The sequence below is a fragment of the Sarcophilus harrisii genome, chromosome 2 (genome assembly GCF_902635505.1).
Source record: "Sarcophilus harrisii chromosome 2, mSarHar1.11, whole genome shotgun sequence".
NCBI lineage: Eukaryota > Metazoa > Chordata > Mammalia > Dasyuromorphia > Dasyuridae > Sarcophilus > Sarcophilus harrisii.
The window spans coordinates 112,915,594-112,937,692 of NC_045427.1; the positions used below are offsets into that span (position 1 = coordinate 112,915,594).

The window sequence follows — 22,099 nt, forward strand, 5'->3', positions numbered from 1 at the left end:
AAGTTGGTAGAGCTACAAGAAAAAAATAGGCACACTAGCACACTGTTGGAGCTATAAATTGACTCCGTTATTTTGGAAAGAAATGTGGGATTATATTTACAAAGTACTAATCTGTGCATACCCTATGACTCACTACTAGAGTGGGTCCCTCACTCTATTCCTAAGATAGTCAAATGAAGAAAAATACCTTATGCATAGATATTTATAGCAATTCTTTTTATTTTAGGAAAGAACTGGTTCCCCATCAGTTGGGGAGTGGCTGAACAAATTGTGGTATATAAATGTACCAAAATATTTTATTGGAAGGAATGACAAAAGTAATAATTTCAGACAAACTTGGGAAGACTTGCATGAACTGAAGCATAATGAAGGAAACTGAAGTTATATAAAATGACATCAGTATTCTAGAGAAAAACAATTAACTGCTAAGGACTGATCAATACAATGATCAACTATAATTCCATGGGACTGATGGTGAACATAATATTCATTTCATGAGTAGATGAGAGGTGCTAAGCTCAATGTACAGAATGAGATATTTTCAGTTACTATCAATAGTGACTATTTTATTTATATATATATATATATACTTATATATATATATTTATATTGTATATATTACATATAAATTATATATATATATATAATTTATATTATATATATACTACTATATATATAAAACTATTAATTTCAATATGCATATTTGATACAGGGGTTTTGTTTTCTTTCATTTTGATGGAGGAGGAATGCAGGGAGACAGCAAGTCTAGGGTTACCAAAATGAAAAAAAAATAGAAAACTATAAAATGAATGCTATTGGAATACTACAAAAATGACTGCAGATATTTGAAGATCATTAGTAGGAAATAATAGACAGGTGAGTCAACTTTGTAAATAACTGAATTGAAAGTATTGAATTCAGTGTAATGTTTTCGATGTATTGTATATTTAATATATTGAATTTATTATATACTTTAAAAACTAGGCAACTCGAATACAATAGAGATTTGTGCCTATATGTACAATATTCTTTTTTGTTCTACATTGTTTATGAAAATATTTGCTATTTGTTGAGCTCAAAATTTAAAAAAGTGAAAAAAGATAATAACCAGTTTCAAGTCTTTTAGCATGTAATAGGTCTGTAAACTATTACATCAACTGTCATGTATACTAAGAAAGGAAAGCAGTGGCATAGGCAATGCAAAGTGGTGATATAGAATTACATAGTAATACAGAACCCCAAGTCAAGTCACTTATTTGGCTTTATAATATATTTTTACTTGCATTTTAAAATATTATTACAATTTACTTTTAAAAAATTATTTCATAAGGACCCAATTCAAATTGAGCTGAAAAGCTCTCCAATATTAGACCTTTGTTCAACTAATTTCTCAGTTTTTATTCTTTAATCTTACTTGAAAATTTTGAGACAGAGGGTGTAGTAGAGAAGTCATTTCTTAAATATAAGATTTTTAGATTGAGAATTTTTCAGGAATTAGTTTTCGTGTTAAAATATTTATAGGGTTATAAATTTACTTACTGTATTTTCTTGAATTTATGTAGTCTTTTTTTGGGTGAAAAGGGACAAGTGAGTATGAATATATTTGTTTACCAACCTAAGCTTCCTAATATACTTGCTCTTCCTTTGCATTGTCACTTCTATGGGGTAACAGCAGAACTTTCTCTCCCTCTCCCTCTCCTTACCATTCCTCCCTCAGCAAGTATATAATGGCAAAACATTCCAGTATCCTTGCCAAGAAGACCTCAAATGGGGTCACAGAGTCAGATGTGACTGAAATAACTGAATAACAGCAACAATATAAGATATGACACTATACATAGATATAATGATGTGGTCAGTATGTTCTATTTGACAATATCTAGGACCAACTTTATGCCTAAATATATATTTTGTGAATGTTATATCTTTTTCTATATGGTTTTATTTTGGTATGCTTTTAAGAAGTGATAATTGGGCTTAAGGAAATTATAGCATATTTTTTATTGTTATTTTTCTGTTTGGCAGATCCATGTAAATCCTTGTTTTTATCGGTCCTCTGAAAAGAGCCAGTTATTGCCATTGGAGACAAATAAATGGCATTGGTTGAATCCTGGAGATAGTTTTTCTTTATTAGTTGACAAATACATTTTTTATGTTTTCTCTACACATTCTGAAACTGAATGTACTTTACGGTAAGATCTTCTAATTTAATGATGGTAAAGAGTGCTATTTACCATATAGTTTCTTACTTACAGGTGTTAATTAAGCCCATAAATACTTAACCTGAAACTATTTTGAGATGAACTCTATAAGAAATTAAGTATTTGAGTGATTTTTTAAGAGACTGTTTTCCTAGAAAATCTCTGACTCTATAAGCAGTTGTTATACCTAAAAAGTGATCAAGGTTATCTGCAATTTGTGCTTACCATTTTCCATAAGAATAGATTTATTTTCAGGTAAAGAAAGCTAAATGTGAAGCCTAGAGCCAAAAGTTAAATTGACTTCAGTAGAACAAATATTTCCTTCATTTGTACTTTGTCTTTTAAATTTTACAACTGTTCCCTTTTAAATTTTATAATTATTCCCTGTCTTCATTATAAGAGCAGTATGCTTTGTCTTTGATCCCTTTTCCTAAAAAGAATACAATAAGAAAGCTGAAAAATTAAGAAATTAATGAATATCAGATATTTATTATAATTTAAAACTCATATCCCTGGTACTCTGAGGCTTTATGAATAAATGAAAAAAAAATCCTGCAGTAGAAAAGAATCACATAATTTGAGTTGTAAAGGATCACTGACTGATCTTGTTCATCTTATTCCTGACTAAAAATCACATCCTCAATTAGTAATCGTCAAACTTCTACTTGTAAGGTTGCTGGTGAGGAAACCTCTATATCCCTAGGTAGACTACCAGGATTTTAATTATTAGGAGATTTTTTTCCCCTCAAACTTTTCTGCAACTTCTACCAATTTTTCTTAGTTCTATTTCTGAGAAATTGAGAATGATTTTAATATTTCAGTTAAATGAAATAACTGTTATCAGTTTGTGTATTCATTTTTAAAATGGGAACTCTTCTCTGGGACAGTATATCTTATTTTTTTAAAAGTATGAGCTTTTCTACAGTTTTAAAAGTGTGTATATTTTCATAACCAACACTGGAATGGGTTACTATTTCTAAAGAAATGGACTGGCTGTTGATATGAAACATTAATAACCACTTCTTTGCCCTATAAATTGAACTCCAAAAATTAAGTTTTAATAAGTGCTTTAGGAAAAGTCAAGGAAATATTGGGCCTCTCAAAACCAATTTATGTGTATTATTTGATTAAAGTTATTCAAAATCTTTGTCAATTTAAAAATTATGGTATACTTGGTAGTCTTTGGTATATCTGTACACATCAACACAGGTCCAGGGTCTGAGTGAATTAGTATTGGGACTTGAAGTCTATGAAAATTACTGAAAATGAAACTCAAAGCACTACTGTGTGGGTTTTTTTTCAAACTTCAGTAATATATAGTGCTTTGTTGCTATGGTAGAAAGAATGTAGAAAGGAGTGGTAAACTTTACAAATACCATATAAAACCTGTAATTTTTGAATATTTCTCTACAAGCTTAAATAAAAGAAACTTAATCTTCTCATTTTATTTTCCTTATTTAGAGGACTTATTTTCTCTTCACATCTTTTCTCTGAATCTCTTAAATGTAAGATAATAATAAAAATAAGTATCTTTTAAAAGAATAATTTAAACTATATAACTTTTTAAAAGTAATGTACATAATTCCACGTCATAAAAAAATTTCAGATTTTCCTTTTGAAATGAATTTTTAGTTTTGCTTGAAGTGATTTTTTGGGGAAAAGTTGTTCTCTTATTTTTCTTGAATAAATATGAGTTTTCCATGTCCCTGTAGAGACCCAGATGTTATTGCATATATGATTCAGAAAATTAGTGGGAATAGTGAATTAATTCTTTTGATTTGTTGATAAAAATGGGCTACCAAATTTTCTGTCTCTTTAAAATAATAAGACCAGTCCTCTTCCTAACTTTACATACTTTCTCTTATTTGTCTTTTCTATAAATTTTATTTCTTTTATTTATCTTTCTGTTATATTTCCTGCTTTGATTTAATTTTACTGACTTGTTAATTCTAAATTAATTTCCCTCAAAATATAACTTACTGCATTGTTTTTGTTTTGTTATTTCTCAGACCTGGATTCTCATATATTTATACCTTGATTAAATTCAGAAATGTTCCTGAAAATTGCATGAAACTATATTTTTAAAAAATCAAAGCCTGCTTACTATCGATTTATGTTATAATTTCAAGAATGTTTTATGTTTATTTTTGATTAATTTTAAATCAGTGCTCTCCTCATGGGTACTCCCATTAACTTCAAATTATTCTGTGAAATAGTTAATAGAAATCAAATGTTCAGATTGTTCCATTAAATTTTTTTTTTTTAGGGAAGGACATGTGAAAAACATGGTGATTTTTAGAATTTTGTTTTACTAGAATTTTATTTATTATTGTATGATAAAAAGCTCCATCAGGATCCAAATTTCCTCTCCCTCCTCTTTTCCCCCTTTTCTGTCTCTCTGTCCCCTCCTCTTTTCTTCCTCTTTGTCTCTCTCTTCCTTCTTTCCTTCTTTATTTTTCTTCCTCCTCTTCCTTTTCATTCCCACCCCCCTCTTTCTCTCTCACCCTCTCGTCCTTCCTATGTCATCTTTGCAGAGCTGTTAAATTGATATTCTCCAAAGCACAAATCTGACTATTTCTTCCTTGTTCAAGCAGTTCCACTGAATTGTCTTTAGAAGTACATAATTCTTAGACTATTTAAAGAGCTTCATAATCTAGTCCCTGCCTATTTTTCTGGGCTTATTGCACATAACTCTTTTATATAGTCTATGTTAACAGCTAACTGGTTTGCTTGTTCCCTATGTAGCACTCTATTCCCTGTCTCTGTGCCATAGTACAGATTGTACTTATTATACTTCTATATTTTTCCTCTTAGAATTTTTAACTTTTCTGCAAAGCTTAGCTCTTGTGTCATTTTTTACAGGAAGCTTATCCTTCACAATTACTCATTCCCTCAAGTTCTATAACATACCCTTTAAATTATTTTGTATTTGATTTGAATCTATATGTCCTATTTTCCTTCCCCCAATAGACTGTAAGCTCTTTAAGGCAGGGACTGTTCTTGTCTGTGCATCCCCAGTGCATAGCAGCTAGAGAATTTAAGTGGTGCTTTAAAGTTTGCACTTTATCAAATAGGTGGTTTATACCACACAATAAACTTGACTTTTGAATGATTAATTTTGAGAGAATGATCCATAATGCCTACCAATTGATCCTAGAAAAACCTTTTTTATAGTGTGATAGTTAAAATTTTTTCATAATGACATACGTTTCTTAGTTTGTAATTTACTAACAAATGAACTTTTTACTTTATAGAAATAGTCAGATGCTTGATGAAGATGATAGTTTTCCATCGGAACCACCATCACATTGTACCAAACATATTAATTTGAGCCAATTCTCAGAGTTGGAGGAAACAGCAAAAGTAGCCATGCCAGTCACTGTACCCCAGAATAATTGGGTGAGAACTTTTTAAGATTTGATCCAACTTTTAGAAGTTCTTTTATTGGACAGGAGAGAAGTAGAACTAGTTATGATAAAAAAGGCAACATGGATTTCTGTATTTGACCTACCTTTCAAGCTAATCTTTTAAAGAAATGTCAAAACATTTTAAAAGTATACAAAGGTGGCGAGTTCATTCAAAACATTTAGCAACTTTTGAATGGTTAATAATGGATTATTTATGTTTCTATATAAAATTACTAATCCTTAATTTACAAGAATCGCTGTATTGGTAAATTATTTACAAATAGTATTACTAGGAGAGGCACTATGAACATAGTATACAAGATAGAGTGTTGGGGTCAGAGTTCGTAAGACCTGCATCAAATCCTGTTGTCAAAGTGGAGTTCTGCTTGATGAAATCATGCATCCTTTAGTCTACCACATAACTTCTAATTTTATTAAATAAATGCCTTTTCAGCTTTTTCCTGAAAAATATAGAAACAGCAATGAGCAACCAAACTCTGGCCAGAGGAAACGAATCCTCCCAGCTTGGATGGTTCAGGGATATCTAAATGTTCAAAACCTTGAGGTACCATTTGCCCAGGAAGGTAAATTGATCTTTCTGCTATTAATAGACCTTTTAAGTTAAATATTAAGCACATTACTTAAATTTTTGTGAAAGAATTTAACTATCATAATTAATATGAGTTCTAAATCATAATTTTCAATCTTAAATATTAAAATAATTTTAGAAATTCACACAAAGATTAGGTTAAAATACATATTTTTATCATTTGTGTTTAACTGATTATTTTTGAAATGAGATTTCTTTCTATTATATCTATGATACTAAATTTGTCATGCTAATAGAAATTCAAAGCCTAACAAGTTGATCCATACTACTAGTTATCTCTGTTCATCTGTTGGCAGCTACCTCAGTTGGAGATATATTATGCTAAAATAGTTATCAGTCTTCATAGAGTTGATCTTGCAAATTTCAGTCTAGTAAGATATGAAAATGTATAAACACTATAAACAGTTCAGAAGTCTTGTTGCTTTATTACTGTGTTAGCAGAATTGTAGAATTTTTGAGTTCTCAAGGTCCTTGAGGGTACTCTAGTCCAAAGTGTTATTTTACAGTTGAAGAAACAGTCTCAGAGAAGTTAAAAGGCTTGTTCAAGATCATTTTACACAATTATTGGCTCCCAGGGCCAGAACTTAGATCTCTAGACTTCTAGTCTCGATTTTTTTTAAACACCAAAAAAGAGCAATATTCTTTTTATAGTCAACTGTTGTTTTTCACTTGACTAATTAGGGAAAAAAAATCATGCTTTTTTATGAACTTTACCTTGGATTGTGAACAACAGAGTTTAAAATCAGGAGGGATTTTATAGTGCAGTCTTAAAACAGCATTACATTTGGGAGAAACCTGTATTTGGCACTAAGAGCTCTTCAACACCTGACCCTTTCCCACATTTCCCATTTTCCTCTCATTTTTCTTTTCTTCATATACTTTATGATCTAGCAATAATGATCGATATGCTGATCCGCACTATGTGCCACCTCTCTAGTGCCTTTGTTGTCCCAGTTTCTGAAATGGCCCTTTGTCTCTTGACATCCCTGGATTCTTTCAAGATTTAGTTCAAAAGCCTCCTCTGCTGGGAATTTTTTTCAGCTTTATCTCCTCCCCTCTATACTGAATTGATAGCCTGGAGATAGAAAATCTAATTTTTTGGATTTGAATTACAAGCTCCTGTGGTTGAGTCCTTCTGAGTTACTCTTTCCTGATAGCCTAACTAACTTTTTGCTAGTGCCTTCTCTCAAAAGCCACTGTGTAGTTAATAACTTTATATATATATTTTTAATATTTTTTATACTTATATATACTTGAGAGGCAGCATGAGACACTGCAAAGCATGATCTGTGGGTCATTGCAGTCTCAGAACTACCGTTTGAACTGGAGCCATATTAAAATGTAATTGGGAAATATTTAACAAAATAAATAAAAATATAGTAGAACATAGATAATAACAATTTGTGATTTTCTAAGTCAGTATGTGGCTGCAACGATTCTGATGTGTGGGTTATTGGTCCCCATTGCTGTCTAAAATTGATACCACTGATGCAGTGCATAAAGAGCTAGCCTTGGAACTAGATAGACCCGAGTTCAAGTTGTGACTGATACCTGCTGTCTGTGCAACTCTGCATACTCTTAAACTGTCAGTGGTTTAGGCAGCTCTCACTCTTAAGGTCACAAAGAAGATGCTGATCTGCATAGGTAGAAGAAGTTCCTTACCAAGTCCTCCATAATAATGAAATCACAGTCTCTCTTAATCTCTTAATATACACTTGATAACATGTACACATGTACCTCATTAGGAAGTGAGTTCCTTTGGGAAGGGATTATAATTATCATTGGTATTTAACACATAGCATGGAACCTGGTAGATACTTTAAAATGTTCACTGAAAATTCTACTTGAAGCCCTTTCAGCTTATTAGAATTTCCCACAGCGAGTTTGTGTTTGGATGGGATGACCTTTGAGAACCCAAAAATCAGAGTAGATCTTAAATAGAAACTTTGTTATTATTTAAGATAACCTGACAAACAGTTATACTAAAATGGACTGTCCTCTGCCTAGCAATTCATTTTTTGGTGCAATTTATTCAACAAATTACTTCTGTTTTATGTTGCTCACATGACATTGTTCATAATTGGTTAAAATATATTTTCCCCAAAATTACTATCAGTTATTATTTTCAACTTGACAGGGTGCCAGATTGAATTTAAAGCACCTTTTTGTATGTTATTCTTTGGAAAATGAGATCATTTTGATCATGTTTTCAACATATATTAATGTAGAACATAATGTATGTATTTAAATGAAAAAGATTTTCAAAATAAATGAAAAAAACGGTTTGTGCTCAGGTCTGTCCTTTTCTTAGAAGTTTATGCTATTAGGATGTGATTCTTCTGACATACCTTCTTGTATTAAATGTTTTATTTTTTTAAGGCAGGAAGATATTTTCTGGTATAGACTTCAAAATTAGTTATTAAGCACCTGCTATGTAGCAGGGAGATACAGATACAAAACATGAAATTATCCTGTCCTCAAGGGGATTTTAGTGGGAGAGACAGTTACATTTAGATAGAGATAGATAGATGAGGGGAGGGGCCTGGGAGGGAAGGAGGCATATCTATATACATAATAAATATGAAGAGGATACAAGTAAACAAATACAAAGTAGCATAGGAAGGAGGACATTAATGATGGTAGGTATCAAGAAAGGCTTCAAGTAGGTGATATTAAGGAATATATCATTAAGGAAGAAAGGAATTATATGAGATACAATTAAGAATAAAGAATTCCAGGCTTAAGGCATTGGGGGTGGCAAATTCACAGAAATAGGAGATGGAATTCCTTGTGTGAGGAATAGATAAAGCAATTACTGATTAAGTAAGAAGAATTTTTTCTACATTTTAAATTTCAGGTTGCTTTTAATTCTGTACAGATTTGGACTGTAGTAACACTTTGTACAGTATATTGGATATATTGTACAGTAATAATGATGTTCATATGGGTGATTTGAGGCTCCATAGAATCCTGCAGAATCTCTAGAATCATCAAAGAATATAAATAATATTCACAGGGATTAAGTCCAGCACCAACTTAGTAGCTGTGTGATCACAGAGAAATTAGTTAGAAAAATCAGATTCAATTTCCTCATTTTAGAAATATATATATATATATATATACACACACATATATATATATATATATATATATTTTTTTTTTAAATTGGAAAGGGAAGTACTAATTATATCATCCATACAGAGAACTGCTGGTGCAGAATTACCCTCCACCAATGCAGAAGAGCTGTTCATCTGTAATTTAGTTTTACAAAGTTGCCAGGGTCCTTGAGAGATTAAGAGACTTGCCCATAGTCACAGGGTTAGTATCTATGGATCACCAATGTGGAATTGTAGGAGATCTTAAAGGCCACCTAACCTCCTACCTCTTCATTTTTGCAGATGAGGACACTGAGGCCCAAAGAAATTAAGTGTTTGACCTGAGGTTACACAGGTATTAAGCATTAGAAGCAGAATTTGAATCCAAGCCCCCTGACATCAAGATCCATTAAATCTTTTTTTCCTATACTATGTGTCAGAGGTTCATATCTTCTATACCTCATTGCTAACTGGCAAGCCACTACTAACTAACCTCACCATTACTAATCTCACAAGATTACTTTGAATGTCAAATGAAATAATATGTGTATTATACTTGGTATAATCAGTTATATAAAAGTCAACTCCTGTTACTTCGTGCTTTTAAATTCCATGAAAGAAGCTATGTGATACTCTAGACAACTGTATTCCTAACTTATATTAAAGTGCTATCAAGATCAATAGTCAATCAGCAGCTAGTGGTTACGTGCTGACTATGGTACAGACTTTGGGCTTTGCACTGAAGAGCACATAAGTTAAAAATGACATTTTCTACTCTTAACAAAGCAAACTTTATATTTAATATAAACAGAATGCACTAGATTATTCTGAATTGTGACTGTGTTGAATTGTTGTTTGTCCTTTGTTCTTGAAGAAACATCAGTGAGATGATGCCATGATATGCAAATAAATTGGATTGAAATGAGGGAGAGGCACACACACACGCACATACACACACACACACACACACACACACACACAAAAGCATATTAAGCCATAGTTTCTTTATTGATAAAATTTTGAATTATCATTTGGAGGTTGAGGTCATAATCTACATTAAAATGACATTTATCTCCTTAATGCCCACACATATACAGAGTGTATTAACATGGTTGTATTAAAAACTCTTTCCCATAAGAGAACAATAATTTTGCACAGGTCCTGAGTTTGGATTCACTTTTCTAGGCTTTCATTTCTACATTTGTGAAAGGAAGGTCTTGGACTAATTGTTGAAATCACTTTCCATTCTAGATCAATGATCCTATTTGCTTATGACTCTCAACTAGAAACATCAGGTATTGAAATTCAAAACAGATTTGTAAATAGTTATAAGACAACTTGACATTAATATAAATGAAAAATTAGCTTGTTAATTACTTAGTGAAGTGTATAGTATATAATTTATTTTTTAAGATGATGGAATAACAAAGGGAAGAATGAACATGCTTCCAACATCATCAAAAAGGAAAAAAAGCTTGTCTTCGGGAAATTCAGAAAATATTGAAGCAGAGCAAGACCTAAAGAAAGAATGCAGAGTATCTGATCAGGAATACTCAACCAGTTCATCAAAGGTAATATTTAAAATTTTTTCTTTTCTTTTGTTCCCATAGGTGTTCTATGTAGGAAGAGTATATTATAGCATGTCAATGTGAAACAAAAATCTTTAGAGTTTCTTTGTTACAGTAATATATTTACTAAAATATCTAGATAGTACAAAATCCTACATTACTTTTGGTTTCTGGACTACAGAAAAGAAAAAGAGCAAAGTTCTACCTAAAGATTTTCTTCCAATAAGGTAACTCCTAGTCATTTGTCAAAAATCATAAAAGATTCCTTTAAAGAACACAAAAGTTTTTATTTATTGATTTTTAATATTAAGTGAGGTATAAAGTACGGGGATTTGCAGGTGTTTGAACTAGTGAGGGGGTTTGGCACAAAGTTCAAATGGAAGAGGAATTCTAGATTCTGAGAGCCTTCAGATGCTTCTGTTTGTAATTTGTTATTGTGATCATTGCACTGAGTCTCAACATATAAGAGAGCATACTAAATTAGACCCTTAATCACTCAAAAGAGAACAAGCTAACTAGTCACCTAGGAGCAACAAGTAGATGAGAAATGCTTGTTGTCTAAATTATGATAGATAGTTGAATGGTCAACTGAAAGGTTGTGTCTATCATTAGTTATAGACACTGGTCAGACATAGTTGGGCAGTGAATCTGGCCCAGAATTTAGTATGACAAAGAAGATAAGAAAAACTGCTGTTAAGAAATTATCCAGTATTTCCATCAATCCAAAACTTCTTGAAACAAAGGCTTATCTTTTCATTACTAATATTCATACAATGATGCTCTATGAGTCATGTGCTACCATAATCTCTGATGAAATGAATTTGTCAGACACCTGGAGAACAATGTATATGCACAGCTAGGGAAACAATAAACTGGATTGTGTTATCAAGGAAGAATTGTATGGTAGAAGTAGTATATAGGATAATCAGGAAAGGAGATGGACCAGTCACATCATGAGAGCATCATGACAGACAAGGAGCCTTCTTGAGGGGAGGAAGCCCTTATTATGCCAGTTGTGACTCCTTTGATGTCCCTTGCTATTTGTCTTTTGAATTCCTTGAAGCCTGGACTGTCTTTTGCTTTTCTTTGTATTCCTAGAGCTTAGCTCAGTGCCTTGCAAATAGTAGGTGCTAAGTAAATGCTTTTTTCAATGACTGACAGTCAAAAAGAGTTCAGGAAAGCATTGATGATATGTGATCTGCCCTTTTGGAAGGAATATGTACCCAGGTCACTGAGATCATAAATTCCTTGAAGTAGAAAATAGTTGCAATGAAAAAAGTATGTTTTTAAAAATGGACAATTTTGGTACTCACAAAAAAAAAATTTTGAAATTTCAACTTTTGAAGTCTGATCTTTTCAACTCAGGTAAAGCAGTGTACTAGCGATATGTCCTAGGCAAATCACTTAACTGTCTGGTATTCTAGGCATCTCTGTAAAGATTGGGAAATGCAGCTTTAGGGGATGCAATGGAGAGCCTGAACAAAGTAGATCCTCTAACTTTCTGCTTCTGATAGTAAAAATACATTACTTATTTTTGGTTTGTCTTTATAGGAAGTGAATGAATCATCTGTTGTAAATAAAACAAAGATGACTAAGGCCAACACCAAAAAATCTGAAATCCCAGGAGAGCAAATCAATAAAAATCTCCATGATGAGGACCATGAACATAGAACATCTCCTAGAAATAAAAGAAAAAAGATGGATGAATATGATAAATATGAGTCCATAGAAGATTCTGGAAATCTCAAGAGTCACCATAACAACTTGTTCCAGAATAAGGACCAAAGATTTGACCCTGAACTGAGATCTGACCCTGAGACTTCAAGTTCAATTAAAAGCATAGCTGTTCCACAAGATTCTGAGGAAAATCATCCCAGGAGAATACCTTGCATTTATGGAACAAGTTGCTACAGGTAAAAATGGATTGCATATAATAGAACACTATATATTACCAGACTTATTATTCTAGGGATTTGGATATATTAGGGGACAAAGCATATCCCCTGAAATATGAAAAAGGCTTTAGTTTGGAAAATAATATCAGATAAAAATAATCAGATAAAAGAACTTTAAAAGGGAAAAAAAAGGAGTTTCTATTTAATCCTAGAAGCAATAGTTGTATATTGGAATTTATTGAAGAGGAGATATGTGTCAGAGATGTTGTGGAGATCTAAATGACAAGATTTGGCAACTTGAATGAATATGTCTAGAAAATAAGTTAGTTTTCAAAGATGTGATTGGGAATGTGGGTGACTGGCAGAATGATGGTACTTTTAATAGAGAAGTTTGGAAGCGAGGTGAATTTTGGGGAAGCAAGGAGGGAATAAGGAGTTGTTTTAGACCTATTGAGTTGAAATTCAAATGCCCAGAAGGCAATAGGTAGTAATGGTCTTGAGCTCATAAAGTTGATAAATAAATTCTGAGAGCTAACAAGGTCACCTGGTCAATTTATAAAGAAAAAAGAAATACCTAGTGTACTCTCTTCCAGTGGCACATTGCAGACATGAATCCCTTGACTTCTTTCTTAAAGTTTTGATTTCACTGTCTTTATTGTCTTTGATAACATGTGCATCATTCCTCAGACTCTCTACACTTGTTTTCTTCTATGAATGACTGTTTCTTTCTTTACCCTTAGTTTTCTTTCTGGATAATGCTCAGTGTCTTCTGTAACAGCTAGATTTACAATATCCAGGTGTTAGATCTCTTGCTCTTGTTTCCATTTTTGGTTCAAAGTTCACATGATCAAAACAAAGCTCTAAGCAAATCTTTTTTTCAGCTCTTGGAAAGAGCATAAATAATTTGCCCACATTTGGCATCAATAACAAATTTAGCACCAAAAACTTCTAGCTTATAAATAGTTTGTACAACTACTTTTCAGTAAATGTAATATTCAAATATTCTTCCTGAAAAGTGGATACCACCATATGTTTGCGAACTAAAATCTTTTCAACAAATAGGGGTTGGAGAAGAAGAGGCAGTTATGTTGGGCAGCAGCATAGGTATTTAAGATGAGTGATTCTCCTGAGAGAATCCAGGATTGATAGATAGTGAACAGTTCTACAAAATCCAGCATTTTAACAAGTGATTATAAATTTTCTATCAGAAAAACTTGCTGCAAATATTCTTTCCTAGTTAATTCTTATAATTTTAATTGCACTGATTTTGATTATGCAAAAACCTTTTGTTTTATATAATTAAAATTATCCATTTTATCTTTTCTGATCTGTTTCTCATTTGTACATGAATTCTTCCCTAGTCATAGAGCACAAAAATTAATTTCTTCCTTGTTTTTCTTCTTTATGATGTCACTCTTTTTGTTTGTCCTTTGTGTATCCATTTGGAGCTTATCTTGCTGTACAGAGTGAGATATTGGTACAATCTGCTTTCCCCTGTTGAATGCTGACTGCTCAAGAAATTTTTCTCTGAAACATATTAACTCCAGCTCCCTTTTCTCTATAAGTATTATTTTTGAATAAACAGGACTATATGTATGCTTCATTATGATTTTTTAGAATTGAAAAGGTCTTTAGTTACAATTGAATTCAATTGTTCCTTTCATTTTTAACAAAGGAAGAAAATTTTAAAAACAAAACTTTTTTTTTTTAATAACTAAAACTTGCTTCATTAGGAAACAAATGAGCTATGTAAGTCATTTCCTTAAACATGCACATTTAATTTCTTACAGTAGGGGTCAGTAATAGCCCTAGCTATGAGAATAGGAATTGGAAGAGAGAAAAAAAGATTCTTTCAGTAAGCCTGGTAGTATGCTTCTAGAACCATTTGTAAAAGAATATGTCCTTTATTCTCCTTTTTGTTTGTTTTTTAAGCAAGAGCCTTCAAGAGCTCAAGAAGGCCTCTGATATCATGATGAAACATCAGCTTTTATGAAGGCCTATTTTTATTCCTGGAGAGGAGAAGGAATTAAGCATTTGTATAACACTAATATGTCATACTTTGTTAAATTTTCTTTACAAATACTATTGTATTTGATTCTTAAAAATACCTGTGAGGTAGATGTTGCTATTATCCCCATTTTATCATTGAGTATCTGAGGCAAATAGAGGTTAAATAACTTGCCCAACATCACACAGGTGTCTGAGGACAGATTTAAACTCAGATCTTTATGATTACAGGTCTTGCTTGTGCTCTATCTACTATCTCACCAGCTACCCCTACCAAGTCAGACCACTCTCAATGCCTTGACCTGTATCTCCTTTATATGAATTTCACAATTATCACATTCTTATTAGAATGCATTATATTCTGATGAGGAAAAAGTAACTAGTATCAGGCATAAATATATTCTATGAAATATATCACAGGAGATAATATTTGTAAAAGTTTAGCTCAATTTAGCATGTAGTAGATGATATATAAATTCTTATTCCCTTCTCCTCCTATGCATAATATACCCTCTTTTCACAATACTTCAAATTCAGAGATTAAACTTTTTTGAAATTTGCGTCTTAAATTTTTTCTGAATAATTCATATATGTAGAAATACATTCATTTTCTGTTACATATGTTATTTCAGTGGTTAACTTTTTTTTTAAGAACAGAATCATTCAATCAAGATAAAAGCTAGCACCCTCTATTTTCCCTTCTTGACCTTTAACTTTCAGATTTAACTCCAAGTAGGTAATTATTATCCAACTATTCTATTTCTGAACTCTCACTTTTAAGAAAATAAAATTCTATTTTATTCTCAAAGTATTGTATATCCATTATTGTCATAAATCCACGTATTTAATAAACCTAAAATAACAAAAAAATTCCTTTTTATAACAAGAACAATGCATTCTACCTTCCTTTTTGCCTTTTAAATTCTGTATTTGGTTTTTCCAAACAACATTATTGGTATTATCAACAAATAAAACATATCAGCTATTTAAAAATGTTATAATATTCTCTTGCCTACTGAAATTTTATCCACAGTTATTTAAAATCTTGAATTAATACCAGAATATTTTTGGCTTTTGTATTTTTGTATTGATACTGTATTGCATAGACTTTTTTCTTTCAGTGGTTATTTTAAAACTGTCTATAAAAATCGTCATGCAGTAAGTTTGCCATTTGTATACTTAATGCCCTATTTTCATTGGAATTCAATTTTAAAGAAAGAGTGAAAATGTAAATTTTGTCTCTTTGTTTTGACCTGGCTTACCTTCTATCAAAGATTGATCAGCCCAAAGTAGCTTAGTTTTTCATTGTATTATTTCTTATTGTCATGGATGACTTTCATTTTTAGTTAAGTAAACATTTGTTAAATTACTATCAGCTGCCAAGCATTGGAAATGAAAATATAAAATTGACAAAGTCTCTGCCCTAAAGGAGATTATGTGGGGGTAAAAACTTGGTGAGAAGATAGAGCACAGTATTAGTTCCAGTTTACACTGTTAAAGCTATTTAAGCTTAAAACTGCAGTAAGACTTTTGGGACATCTTGTTTTTAACATTACACACACAAAAAAAAGATTTGTGTAGTAAAATTTTGAAATTAGTTGTGATTTCAATAATACAAATGATAATTCTATGCAGATACCAATTTAGCTTCATAAATTGCTGCTTAGTTAGACTGGCTCCCTCATGACAATCTATCACTGATGTTTAAACTTAAAATGTTCTATATTTGTTCTGTTGATATAGTTTTTAAGTGTCAACCTCCATGTCATATTAGGGCATCAGAGTAGGATTTTAGTGAAAAATCTCTTATTAGTAGTTTATAAGTTTAGAAATATTAACTAGATTTGAAACTTTTATCTTTGTAAGGCCATTTGTCTAATTAGGAATATAAATAAATTTGTAAAAAAGAAAAACTGGCAATAAAAAGTAGATTGATGTTCTTGACCTACTGAATGTGATGATCCATAACATTCTGCTCTGAGTGGCATAAAATAGAACCTTCTTTTAAAAATTAGTTTAAAAATTAGCCCATGAGGTTGGGTTTTCCAACCCTATAACTTGAATGAAAATGTTTCACTTCTGCTAGTTCTTGTTTCTTACTATGTATTTATTGAATTAATAGGAAGAACCCTGTCCATTTCCAGCAATTTAGCCATCCTGGTGATAGGGATTATGGAGATACCCAAATTATGAATCAAGATGAGGATGACAACAGACCTGAATGCCCATATGGAGTTTCTTGTTACAGGTATGCAAATCTATAAATACCTGACAGCAGTTTTCATTTCTGCAAGGATATCTACAGACTAGCAGGGCATGTTTATAGATAAATTCTGCCCCCCCCCCCCCCCCCCCCCCCCCCCCCGCCTTTTTTTTGACTACCCTCATGGTTTGTTTGTTGTTGTTCAATTGTTTTCAATCATGTCTGACTTTTCTTTACCCCATTTGTGGTTTTCTTGGCAAAGATACTGGAGTGGTATGACATTTCCTTTTCCAAGTCATTTTATAGATAAGGAAATTGAAACAAACAGCAGTCTTAAGTGACTTGCATAATATCACATAGCTAGCTATCCTCCACTGTGTCACCTAGGTCATATTATGGTGATCACATTAAAGTTTTTGAAAAAGGATAACACATTAAATCTTTTTGAATAATAGTATGCAATTTCTCTGGACAATTTTGACATTCTTTCACTAAATTATTTATGTACACAATTGTACTGATGTCTTTTAGCTAAAATATGTTTATTGCAATCAGTGACCTTTCTCATTAAGGTAATTTTAGGCTTATCAGGAAAGGGTATTTAATCCATTTCCATAAAGATCTTTCTTTTTTTTTTAGTGAGCTAATTTTTTTTTATTAAAGCTTTTTATTTTCTAAAACATATGCATGGATAATTTTTCAGCATTGACTTTTGCAAAACCTTGTGTTCCAAATTTTTACCTCCTTTTCCTCACCCCCTCCCCTACACAGCAAGCAATCTAATATGTGCTAAACATGTTAAAATATATGTTAAATTTAATATATGTTTATATACTTATACAGTTATCCTGTTGCCCAAGAAAAATCAGATCAAAAAGAAAAAAATGAGAAAGAAAACAAAAGGCAAGCAAACAACAACAAAACGAGTGAAAATACCATATTATGATCCACATTCAGTTCCCACAGTCCTCTGATGTAAATGGCTCTCTTCATCACAGGATCATTGGAAGAGACCTGAATCTCCTCATTGTTGAAAAGAGCCACATCCATCATAATTGATCTTTGTATAATCTTGTTGTTGCTGTGTACAATGATCTCCTGGTTCTGCTCATTTAATTTAGCATCAGTTCATGTAAGTTTCTCCAGCCCTCTCTGAAATCATTCTGCTGATTGTTTCTTATAGAAAAATGATATTCCCTAACATTTTTATTTTATAACTTATTTAGCTATTTTCCAAGTGATGGGCATCCACTCAGTTTCCAGTTTCTTGCTACTACAAAAATGTGGATCCCTTTCCCTTCTTTATTATCTCTTTGGTATATAAGTCCGTAGAGTCACTGCTGTATCAAAGGGTATGCACAGTTTGCTGACAAAGGATATGCACAGATCCAACAGAATAGTTGGATCAGTTCACAATTCCACTAACAATATATTAGTGTCCCAGTTTTCCTACATCCCCTCCAACATTCGTCATTATCTTTTCCTGTCATCTTAGCCAATCTGAGAGGTGTGTAGTGGTATCTCAGAGTTGTCTTAATTTGCATTTCTCTGATCAATAGTTATTTAGAGCACTTTTTCATATGACTAGAAATGGTTTCAATTTCTTTATCTGAAAATTGTCTGTTCATATTCTTTGACCATTTATCAGTTGGAGAATGGCTTGAATTCTTATAAATTTGAGTCAATTCTCTGTATATTTTAGATCAGAACCCTTGAATGTAAAAATGTTTCCCAGTTTATTGCTTTCCTTCTAATCTTTATCTGCATTGGTTTTGTTTGTACAAAAACTTTTTAACTTAATATAATCCCAAAATTATGTATTTTGTGTTCAATAATGTACTTCAGTTCTTCTTTGGCTACAAATTCCTTCCTTCCTCACAGATCTGAGAGGTAAACTATCCTATGTTCTTCCAATTTGCTTATAATATTACTCTTTATGTCTAAATCATGAACCCATTTCGACCTTATCTTGATATACAATGTTAGGTGTAGATCAGTGCCTAGTTTCTGCCATACTAGTTTCCAATTTTTGTCAACTAGTGAATTCTTATCCCAAAACTGGGTTCTTTGGGTGTGTCAAACACTAGGTTACTATAGTCATTGACAATTTGAATCTAACTTATTCTACTGATCAGTTACTCTATTTCTTAGCCAATACCAAATGGTTTTGATGACTGTTGCTTAATAATACAGCTTTAGGTCTGACACAGCTAGGCCACCTTCATTTGCATTTTTTTTTCATTAATTCCCTTGAAATTCTTGACCTTTTGTTCTTCCAGATAAACTTTGTTTTATTTTTTCTAGATTTGTAAAATAATTTCTTGGGAATTTGATTGGTGTGGCACTGAATAAGTAATATTTAGATAATATTGTCATTTTTATTATATTCGCTTGGCCTCTTTTTTCCAGTTGATTAAATCTGACTTTATTTGTGTGGAAAATGCTTTGTAGTTGTGTTCATATAGTTCCCTACTTTGCCTTGCAGATAGACTCCCAAATATTTTATATTATTGATGGTTATTTTAAATAGAATTTATCTTTGTATCTCTTGCTGTTGGATACAAACAATATATAAAAATGCTGATGATTTATATGGATTTATTTATTTGCTAAAGTTGTGAATTGTTTCTAGTAGTTTTTTAGCTGATTCTCTAGAGTTCTCTAAGTGTACCATTATATCATCTGCAAAGAGTGATAACCTGGTTTCCTCTCCTACTCTTAATTCCTTTAAGCTCTTTTTTTTTCTCTTATTGCCAAAGCTAAATTCTAATACAATATTGAATATTAATGATGATAATGCGCAACCTTGTTTCATCCCTGATCTTATTGAGAATGATTCTAGTTTACATATGATGCTTATTGATGGTTTTAAATAGATGCTAGTAATCATTTTAAGGAAAAGTCCATTTATTCCTATACTCTTTAGTGTTTTTAATAGGAATGAGAGTTGGATTTTATCAAATGCTTTTTCTTCAGTTAGTAATGTAATCATATGATTTTTGTTAGTTTGGTTGTTGATATAGTTATGATAATAATTTTCCTAATGTTGAATCAGCCCTGCATTCTTAGTATAAATCTACTTGGTCATAATGTATTATGGGGATGACTTTCTGTAATCTCTTTGCTAATATTTTATTTAAGATTTTTGCATCAATATTCATTAGGGAAATTGGTCTGTAATTTTCTATCTCTGTTTTCACCCTGCCTGGTTTAGGTATCAGCACCATATCTGTGTCATAAAAGGAATTTGGTAGGACTTATTTCCCTATTTTTTCATAGTTTGCATAGTATTGGAATTAATTGTTCTTTCAATGTTTGGTTGAATTCACATGTAAATCCATCTGGCTCTGGAGATTTTTTTTTAGGGAGTTGATTAATAGCTTGTTCTATTTCTTTTTCTAAAATAGGAGTATTTAAATGATTTATTTCCTCTTCTCTTAATCTTTGCAATCTATGTTTTTGTAGATATTTCTCCATTTCATGGAGATTGTCAAATTTGGGCAAAATAACTCCTAATTATTGCTCTAATTTCCTCTTCATTGGTCGAAAGTTCTCTCTTTTTCATTTTTGAGCTTAACAATTTTGTTTTCTTGTTTCTTTTTTCTAATCAAAGTAACTAAAGTTTTATCTGTTTTGTTGTTTTTTTTAAAACTCTTATTTATTATTCAATAGTTTTCTTTCAATTTTATTAAGTCTTGCCTTTTATTTTCAGAATTTCAAATTTGGTATTTAATTGAGAGTTTTTAATTTGTTCTTTTTCTAGCTTTTTTATTTGCAAGTCCAATTCATTGATCTTCTTTTTCTCTAGTTTATGCAAGTAAGCATCTAGAGAAATAAAATATAAAATAACTGCTTTGACTGCATCCCACAAATTTTGGTATGCTGTTTCATTATTATCATTCTCTTAGATGAAATTACCAATTGTGCCTATGATTTGTTGTTTCACCCACTCATTCTTAAGGATTAGATTAGTTTCCAATTAATCTTGGTCTATTTTCTCCTTACCTTTTATTGCATGTATTTTTTATTGCATCATGATCTGAAAAAAAATGCATCTACTATTTCTGCCTTTCTGCATTTGATTTTGAGGTTTTTATGCCCTAATATATGGTCAATTTTTGTATAGGTTCCATGTACTGAAAAGAAATAAGTGTATTCCATTCTTTCTCCATTCAATTTGCTCCAGAGGTCTATCATCGCTGACTTTTCTAGGATTCTATTTATCTTCTTAACTTCTTTCTTATTTATTTTGTGGTTCAATTTATCTACTCCTATTTAATAAGGAGTTATATGCTTTTTCTATTTCAACATATCTATTTTTTAAGGTGATTCCCCCACTAGTATAATTTTACTGTCTAATTCTTCTTCTTTTTTTTTTTATTTAATAGCCTTTTATTTACAGGTTATATGCTGTTTAATTCTTCTTACATATTTCTTAACTTCTCTAGGAATTTGAGTGCTATACCACTCGGTGCATATATATTTAGTATTGATACTACTACATTTTCTATGGTACCTTTAAGTAGGATGTAGTTTCCTTCCTTATCTCTTTTAATTAAATTAATAAATTAATTTTAATTTAATTAATTAATTAAATTTATTTTTGCTTTTGCTTGATCTGAGATCAGGATTGCTACCCCCCCCCCCTTTTTTTTTTTAACTTCAGCTGAAACATAATAGATTCTGCTTTAGCCTTTTACCTTTACTCTGAATGTTTCACTGTGCTTTAAATGTATTCCTTGTAAATAACAAATTGTAGGATTCTAGCTTTTAGTACAGTCTGCTATCTGCTTCTGCTTTATGGGAGAGTTCATCCCATTCACAGTTAAAATTACTAACTTTATTTCCTTGTTTTCCTCACGCTATACTTTTCCTTTTCTCCCTTTACCTTCTCCCCAGTATTTTGCTTCTGATCACCACCACTTTCTTCAAATAGCCCTCTCCTTTTACAGCCCCTCCCTTTTTCTTATACCTCTCCCCTTCTATTTTTGTCTTTCCTTCTATTAGCCTCCCTCTTTCCTTTTCCCTTTCCCCTCCTACTTCCCTGTAGAGTGAGACAAGCTTTTCTATGAAGCTAAAGATGTCTGATATTTTCTCCTTGAGCCAAATCTGA

General features: G+C 31.6%; 1 protein-coding gene across 3 annotated transcripts in view; it reads left to right on the forward strand.

The window, feature by feature from the left end:
* APLF (aprataxin and PNKP like factor) overlaps window positions 1-22,099 on the forward strand; it is a 55,705-nt gene that overhangs the window by 12,913 nt on the left and 20,693 nt on the right. The window contains exons 3-8 of one of the 3 annotated variants that reach the window (XM_031950594.1): window positions 2,026-2,192; window positions 5,456-5,600; window positions 6,063-6,192; window positions 10,727-10,884; window positions 12,433-12,794; window positions 16,906-17,031. In XM_031950594.1, coding sequence (XP_031806454.1) covers window positions 2,026-2,192; window positions 5,456-5,600; window positions 6,063-6,192; window positions 10,727-10,884; window positions 12,433-12,794; window positions 16,906-17,031 — 1,088 coding nt within the window. Of the gene's footprint in view, window positions 1-2,025; window positions 2,193-5,455; window positions 5,601-6,062; window positions 6,193-10,564; window positions 10,609-10,726; window positions 10,885-12,432; window positions 12,795-16,905; window positions 17,032-22,099 lie in introns of all 3 variants that reach the window. The other 2 variants (XM_031950595.1, XM_031950596.1) reach the window with 2 other exon arrangements.